The sequence below is a fragment of the Balaenoptera physalus genome, assembly GCF_965194825.1.
Source record: "Balaenoptera physalus genome assembly, chromosome: 11".
Classification (NCBI taxonomy): domain Eukaryota; kingdom Metazoa; phylum Chordata; class Mammalia; order Artiodactyla; family Balaenopteridae; genus Balaenoptera; species Balaenoptera physalus.
In genome coordinates, this window is record NC_138896.1 from 109896881 (window position 1) to 109905709 (window position 8829).

Genomic DNA, 8829 nt, shown 5'->3' on the forward strand with positions numbered 1-8829 from the left:
GCAGTACAATAAGGCTCAAGATCAGGGTGACCGGAGATTCCAGGAGTTCCCCCATCTTTCTGCCCTATCCTGTTAACCCTTTAGATCTAGTATAACCCTCAGGCTATTCAGCTACTTTAGGCCAACAAGATGAGCTACTTTCAGAGCAACTAGCTAGACTGGAATTGAGTACATTGGGAATGTATCTCTATAACCAAGCTTAAACACGAAAAAAAAAATCTGCAGGAAATACACTGAAATTAGAACCTCAGTCACTATAGGTGGGGGCAAACTGGATGGATGGTGGAATCAGCAGAGTGGATCTTAGTTCTCACATTCCTGACCCCCACTACCATTAAACAGGATTCTTCCTGTTACTGAGCTAATGAGACCCCCGCCTTCTCATCTCAGAGCAGGCAGGAGCTCATCTGTTCTGCCCTCCTAATCACCCTGCAAGGAAGGGGCCAGAACAAAACACCTGAGAAAACGGAAAATGCCTGAAGATCCTACTCCTACATTATTTTCCCACCTAAAGCAGACTCTTCAGCCAGGTGGGCAGTGGGACCTGGTCTTCAGACAAAACTCCCTGAGTCTTATTTGTGTCTGGTTCTAGGACTAGGGCACAGAAACAGAGCTTAAAATTTGGGGAGGATAAGCTGGGGTTATCTATGGCTCTACTGTTTTTCACTCCCTTCCTTCCCCAATCCCCCCATACCCTGTTCATGTCTCCACATTGCAGGAACCCCTCCTCCAGAGAGCATAAGGATGGAGAAGCACAGTACACGTCCATCACAGAGACATGAACCCATGCGAGCACAAGCAACACAATAAAGAAGTGTTTGGAGATTACGTGCAGCCTTATTGAGCCTACTTTACACAGGGCCCTAGTTCATCCATGACTCAGGCTTAGGATGAACAAGTGGAAATCATCTGAGAGAAAAATATCTCGACTCTATAGCGCAGTGGCTCTCAACTGGGGGTGATTTTGCCCCCCTCAGAGACATTTGGCCATATGTGGGGACGTTTTTTGTTGTTATAACTAGGGTGGGCCAGGTATGCTGCTAAACATCCTATAATGCACAGGACAGTCCCTCACTACCAAGAATTATCCAGCCCAAAATGTCAAAAGTGCCTAGTTTGAGAAAACTTGCTCTAGAGGTCTTCCGGCTCTCATGCTGGAGAATCTTAAGATCACTCAAGGATGATTGTTTTCAACCTATTTATTTCACCACCACTCCCATTCTCAGTGATCAGTAAGTCTACCCTGAGACATAACTCCTAGTTTTGCTGCATTCTGGGTTTCTCTCCAAGATCCCTCTTCCTGCTCTCTAGGCCAGCGGGGAGGTGGGCAGAGGGCAGATCCCCAAGACTTCAGGTTAAGACCCACCTCTTAACTCTTATCCAGTGGGAAATAATAAGGCTCCTGACAGGGATGGGGTTAAGGATAGAGGTAGTAGCAGGATGGGGGTAATTAAGAGAACTCATCTTAAATTGAATTTTAAATTAATTTTAAAAAAAAAGGAAAGATCTTAGGGAGCCAGCAATGCTACAGAAACATAGGGTTAGAGGCCTACCTAGAGAAAGACCCTGGTATCGGCAGAGAGATACTGAGGGACTGAGTTTCAAGTCTGAGATCTAAAGAGAAAAAGTAGACTAGCCAGTGGTCACCCTCCCAGACCCTGCTTGACGTCTGCTTCAGTTCATTCCAGAACGAAAGATAAGGGCAGGGAGGTAGGGAGCTTCTTAGCAAAGCCGGCTTCAGCTTTGGTAATCTCACCTACCCACCACATTTAAGGAGTTCCAGGTTAAGCGTTTAAAAACATATGGCACCTAGACCGTCATTCAGGAGAAGGGAACTCATTCCAAGTTCCCAGAAAACTCCTATCTCAGATCTGATAGTGTCCAGGGCTTCAGCTGAGCTCCTTCTGGCCAACCAGTAGTCACTTGGTCAGTCCTGCTGCCTTGACCCCATCTCCAGGAGGGGCTACAGCCAGAGGGAGTAGAGGGAGTCCAGCCCCCAAGCCATTTGAGGCACTATTAGACAGATAGGGAAAAGAGGGGCCCTGGGGTTACTGATTCTAGGAGGGAAACTGGTACGGCCAGCATCTCTTCTGGGCTGGACAGGGTGAAGGCTGGACACACAGCAGAACCGGTCGTATTGGAGCTACAAGCCCCTAGAATTGCTCCACGGTCTGTCTCGGTTTCCCTTGGATCTCATCTGCTCCTGAACTGCACCTGTCATGCCAAGTCCATCTCCGGCACCCATCTCCCCAGAGCCAATGTGAGTCAGGTGGACAAAATTCATTGGTTCCCCAATCATGGTCCGGTCAATCCGTCTCCTCTTCTTCTTCGGCTGGGGTTTCTCTACCACACAGCAGCCCAGTTTGTGCCAAAATTCACTCATGTTCCCCGATGGTTCCAGTTTCACGCCTCTGCCTGAGGCCCCAGAGGGCTCTTGCTCTGGTGCCTTGACCGCCCACTCCTCACTCCCCTCAGGTGTAACAACACCCTGGGTTTACTCAGCTGGACAGGTCTAGAGAAAGTGGAGTCCTCGGAGCTCTTAAGCTGAGCGGTGAAGGTCAGTGTCTCAGACCCTGAGAGACTAGCAAGGTTGGAGAGTGGCGTGGGCAAGCAGGTACAAGGTTATGTCTTCCACAGACCTGGAACCCTGCTCTGCTCCGGCATCCAGGCGTCCGGCGCCAGCTGGTGGGGGGCTCCCGCTCAGTGCCCGCCAGCGTGGGGTTCCCGGGCTCGCTCCTCAGCACGGTCGGTTCTGCTCATTTTTAAAGTCTGTTTTACAGTCTGTTGTTCAGATCGAGTAATTTTTATTGTTTTATTTTTAAGTTCACTGATTCACTCCTCTGTCCCCTTCACTTTGATGTTCAGCCCACCTGTTGAGTTTTAAATTTTGGTTATTGCATTTTCAGTTCTAAGATTTCTACTTGAAAAATAAATAAATAAATAAATAAATTTTCCATTTGGCTCTTCCTGACATCTTGTCTTTGCTGAGACTTTCTATTATTTCATTTGTTTCAACTGTGTTCATTGTTGAAGGAGTTTCATAATGGCTGCTTTAAAACCTTTGGTAGGGACTTCCCTGATGGTGCAGTGGTTAAGAATCTGCCTGCCAATGCAGGGGGACATGGGTTTGATCACTGGTCCTGGATGATCCCACATGCTGTGAAGCAACTAAGCCCGTGCGCCACAACTACTGAGCCTGCACTCTAGAGCCTGTGAGCCACAACTACTGAGCCCATGTGCCACAACTACTGAAGCCCAAGTGCCTAGAGCCCGTGCTCCGCAACAAGAGAAGCCACCGCAATGAGAAGCCCGCACACCGCAACGAAGAGTAGCCCCCGCTCGCCACAAGTAGAGAAAGCCCGCGTGCATCAATGAAGACCCAACACAGCCATAAATAAATAAGTAAATAAACCTGTGGTAGATAGTACTAACTTCTATATTCTCTGGGGTTGGCTTCTGTAGATTGCTTTTTCTCATTCAAGTTGAGATCTTTCTGGATCTTGGTATGAAGAGTGGTTTGCAATTAAAACCTGGACTTTTGGGGATTATGGTATGAGATTCTGGGCCTTATTTAAACCTCTGTCTTAGCTGGCTTCCTCTGACACTGTTCTGGTAGGGGAGTAGGGACACCGCCTCATCACTGCCCGGTGGGGGTGGAAGTGCAGGTCCCCCACTAGCCCTCCTCTAACACTGGGGGTGGAGGGGTTTCTCATTACTGCTGGGAGAGGTGAGATTTCCAGCTCCCCACCAGGTCCCACTGATGTGGCCCTTGCTGGGAGGGATGCCTCGTTACTGCCACCTCATGGCCTCCTCCAGATAGCAGGGTGGGTGCCTGTGGTTGCTGGACTGTGGTGGTGAAAGTCTCCACTCCCAGGTGGCCTCTGATGCCCCCCAGTGAGGGGGTCTTGACCATCCCAGGGAAAGGGAGACTGTACCTCAAAGCAAATAGAACACAATGAGTTAATTAAGGAGTTAATTTAGAATTAAGAATTTCTGGGACTTCCCTGGTGGTCCAGTGGGTGAGACTCCATGCTCCCAATACAGGGGGCACAGGTTCGGTCCCTGGTTGGGGAACTAGATCCCACATGCATGCTGCAACTAGGAGTCCACATGCTGCAACTAAGAAGTCCACATGCCACAACTAAGAAGCCCGCATACTGCAACTAAGAAGCCTGCATGCTGCAACTAAAGATCCTGCATGCTGCAACTAAGACCTGATGCAGCCAAAATAAATAAATAAATATTAAGAAAAAAAAGAATTAAGACTTTCTAAAGGTCAAGGCTCTGCAGTTTTAAGGAATTTTTTTCCCCTGTGAAATAGAACCATTACATAAAATGAGACTCTGTTTGAGATGGGCTCACTTAGGATTTCATTCTCATTGCACATATGCAAACACTGAGGTGCTGGGAGGTAAGAGATTTGCTGCAGCAGAGCCAGCAAGCATCCAGCTCTGGGTACATGTGATGACTCTGCAGTGGCTCACTATCCTGTGGTCCAAGGTGGCTGCTCTAGCTCCAGCCATCACATCTGTATTCCAGCCAGTGGGAAGGCGAAAGCATGACCCTTCTTTTTAACAACACAATTCAGAGCTGTACACATCATTTCTGCTCACACTTCACTGGCCAGCATTTAGGCACATGGCCACACCTAGCTGCAGGGAGTGCTGGGAAATGCAGCTTTTATTCTGGGAGACCCTGTATCCAGCTAAAAGTCTAGAGCTCTGTCTCCACGCGAGAGGCTTGAGAATGGATATTGGGGGCAATGAGCAGTTTCTGCTTCACCTTCTAATAAATACGATGCGTGCAGCCCTTGCCCTGTGCTGTGCACCCACCTTGTGCAGGCACACAGAGCACCTGCTCCCAGCGAGCCTGCCGTGGGCCCCACGGATGTACACATATGTCTAAGGCCAAACAGCACGCAAAAGCCAGACCTGGGGAAAAATAACACGACCCTGGGCAAAGCAGCTGCCACCAGCACCCGGGGCAATTCCCAGGGACTCAGCCCTCAGTGTCTACCTTCAACGCTCCCTGGCTCTGGGGGTGGGGGTGGGTAAGTAGGTCTGAAGCCTGTCCGGGCTGCACAGGACAGCGGGCCCCGCAAAACCACCTACTCGAGGTCACGTGGTTTGCTGGCTCATGGCTGAGACCCCTTCGTTCATGCTCCTTCTCGTGCCCCTGGCTACCGCCCAGGGCCCATCAGAGGCAGACGCACTGCCAGGGGACGGACCTGCGGCTGGATTCACACCCCCTTGCACGTTGCTCCTGAGTCAGACTAGGTCTGCGCCGCTCCTGGGCCCCAGATGGCCCACCCACTCTGCCCTCCTCCCGTCCCGGCTCAGCCCACCCCAGCCTGTGGCCTCCTTGCTGAACCTGGACCTGCCAGGCTCGCTCCAGCCTCTCCATGCCCTTGCTGCACGCCCCCGTCCCAGCTCGCCCCCTCCAGCCTTCACACGGCTGCTCTGGGTCATTAGGGTTCAGCTCGGACGTCAGCTTCCCTGACCACCCCATCGAAGTCCTCCGCCTGCCCAGGGCCTTCTCTGTCTGGTCACTGTTGTGTTTAGGTCTCTCTAAAATGATCTGTTCCTTGGTTACGTGGCTTCAGTCTGTCTCCCCTGAATGTGAGCTCCCTGAGGGCTCGTGCCCACCGCCACCTTCGCAGCGCCGGGTGCAGAGTAGGTGCTCAATCCACGTGGGTGAGGTAACGGAACAAATGAACACATGACCTGCCCAGGGGAGAAGGGACCTGGGCCTGCTGGGACCGCTCAGAGCTGGGAGAGTCCTTTCTTCACCTCTGAGCCAGGGGGAGGGCAGGCTTCCCGCCTCCCAGGAAAAGCGTGTGCAGTGGGGAGAAGGCGGCTGCCGGGCATGAGCTGACCCAGGTTCGAATCCCCATCCAGCCCGTCCCTCCTCACACCCGCTGACCCCCGGCCCCCAGTGTCTGCATCCGTGAATGGGTTTGATGATGAGCTCCCCGTGGAGCAAATGGAGCGAAACGGGTGACGGGGGAGCGGTCTGCTTGGCCGCCAGACGAACACCACAGGCTGCGCAGCGCAAACAGCGGATGTCCGTTGATACTTTCTCTCCGCCCTGTGAGCAGGGCTGGCGCCTCCCGAGGCCTCTCTCCTCACCGTGACGGTGGTTGTGTTCTCCCGGGGTCCTCACACGGTCATCCTCTGTGCGTGTCTGTGTCCTGATCTCCTCTCCTTAGAAGGACACAGTCAGCCTGATTCCGGCCACCCTAGTGACTTCAGTGTAACTTAATCACCTCTTTAAAGGCTCCATTTCCAAAGACAGTCACATCCTGAGGTCTGGGGTTAGCCCTTCCGCATGTGAATTTTGGGGACAACAGCTCCTAAGAGGGGAGGCCGGCTCTTCTCCAAGGTTGAGAGAGGCCCTCAACTTCCAGCTGGGTTTGTTTTTTTTTTTTTGATCTTGGCATATTAAAAAATGAAAATATGCCTCAAGGGTTTAAAACATTAGTCTGTATTTTATTTTTATTATTTATTTTTTGGCCATGCGGCCTGCGGGATCTTAGTTCCCAGACCAGGGATCGATCCCAGGGCCCCAGCAGTGAAAGCTTCGAGTCCAAACCACTGGACCGCCAGAGAATTCCCTAGTCTACATTTTAAATGGTTACTTTAACAAATTACCAACAAAAACACACTTCACACAAATAACGCACCACAATTGTGCTGATAACAAGTTAATTCCAATATTACTAATAAAGCATTCCTCTGGTGCATTATAGATTGTCTGGTCTGGCTATGGCACACGATTTTCAAGTTTTGCTACAAGAAGCTTCTTCTTTGATCATGCATCTCTATATTTAGGGATAAATGATCTAAACTTTTGATTCCTTGAGCCTGGGTGGCCTGGCTCTCTGCGACCAGCCGTGCCAGGCACATCCTGGGCCTTACGGAGCAGACAGGAAACTTCTCTGGGGCTCTCCCAGGGCCGGGGGCTCCCTCCACCTTCCCCCTGCAGCCTGCAAAACCTCTGCCTGGGGACTTCCCTGGTGGTCCAGTCATTAACAATCTGCCTTCCAATGCAGGGGGCTCGGGTTCGATCCCTGGTCAGGGAACTAAGATCCCACATGCCGCAACTAAGACCCGATGCAGCCAAAAAAATAAATAAATAAAATAATTAAATAAAATAAAACAAAACAAAATAAAATGTAACATGTAAAAACAAACAAACAAACAAACCTCTGCCTAGGCCGGCGGCCCCACGGCCAGGAAAGCTGCTCAGCGAGTGGGAGGGGAGCCAGGCCCCGCTTGGGTAGCATCGCCATGGCAACGCTCTCCCCACTCCACTCCTCACTGAGAGCTGGGCATCTGTGGCCATGGAAACTGGTCCTGCCACTGACACATCTGCATAGCAACCGGAGAGGGTGCCGAGCGCAGCTGGGCCCCGCGTCAGGAGAGCAGGTACACTTAGAGCTTTTATAAATCATTAAGGAGAAGATGGGTGCCTCGATGGGGAGACGGACAAAGGACGCGGACAAAGACGAACCCTAAGTGGCTAATAAATACGTGAGAAGCGCTCGACATCGCCAGCGATCATAGAGATGCAAATGCAAACAACAATAAGATGCTTTTTTTTAAAAAAAGCAGTGCAATTGGCAAGAGATGAAGAAAACAAAAAGATAAGACTCGGAGTTGGGGGTTATGCAGGGGAATGCGGACTTGCACACCCTGCTGGTCTGAGTGCATGTTTGTAGAATGTTTCTGGGAGGGCGATTTGGCAATACGCGTCAAAAGCCTTTAAAATGTGCATACCTTTTGAACCAACAATTCTAGTTCTAGTAATTTATTCCAAGGTAATAATTAAGTGAATAAAGATTTAGCTACAGCTGTGTCCCCTATAGGGACAATTATAATAGCAAAAAGTTAGAAACAACCACAATCTGGAGAGAAAAAGTGATTAAATCATCTATTTTGCATTCATACAACAGAATGCCAGGTAACCATTAAGAATGCTGTAGACCATTAACGGCACAGAACACCATATACAGTAATGTGTTAAGTGGTAAAGAACAGATTATAAAACAGATGTACAATGCATGGGGGTTTGAGGGGAAGGGTGCTCAGGGACGCACCCCACCCCCTCGCCAAACACCCTAAGTCCTCGGCACCCTGCCCACAGTTCCAGAGAGAACTTCCAGAAGTTTCTGTGCACATGAGAGCACGTTTGGATGTATATCATAGGAGGCACAGTGCGGGGGCGTGGGGACTCAGGACCCCAGGCTGGATCCTGTCACTGCCACTAACCACGTGACGTGGGGACAGCCCTTCCTTGAGAGCTTGTCATCAGGTTGAGGTGACACTGGCCACTGCATCCCAGGCCATCTGATCCCAAACCAGACCCAGCTGGGTCAAAGGGATAAGTCATGAAGGGTCAAAAATTTTTTTTTCAAGGCAACTGTCCAGATTTGGGAACCTTGATTGCATGAGAAAAATAAGCTTCAATGTAGGGCATTACAATTTTTTAAAAATTTTATTTGTGGTAAAATACATATAATATAAAATTTACCATCTAGGGACTTCCCTGGGGGTCCAGTGGTAAAGAATCTGCCTTGCAATGCAGGGGACGTGGGTTCAATCCCTGGTCAGGGAACTGGATCCCACATGCCACAAGGCAATTAAGCCCATGTGTCACAACTACAGAGCCCGCGCACCCTGGAGCCTGCGCGCCACAACTAGAGAAGATAAAACCCACACGCCACAACTAGAGAGAAGCCCGTGCGCCGTGACGAAGAGCCCACACACTGCAACGAAAGATCCCACATGCCTCAATGAAGATCCCGTGTGCCGCAACTAAGACCGATGC

General features: G+C 50.4%; 1 protein-coding gene across 1 annotated transcript; it reads right to left on the reverse strand.

The window, feature by feature from the left end:
• Positions 1 to 1181: 1181 nt before the first annotated feature.
• On the reverse strand, positions 1182 to 2744 carry LOC309638114 (CDC42 small effector protein 1). Its single transcript, XM_082413708.1, has one exon. The coding sequence runs from the start codon at positions 2381 to 2383 to the stop codon at positions 2144 to 2146; it is 240 nt and encodes a 79-aa protein (XP_082269834.1). The 5' UTR covers positions 2384 to 2744; the 3' UTR covers positions 1182 to 2143.
• Between the last annotated feature and the right edge of the window lie 6085 nt (positions 2745 to 8829).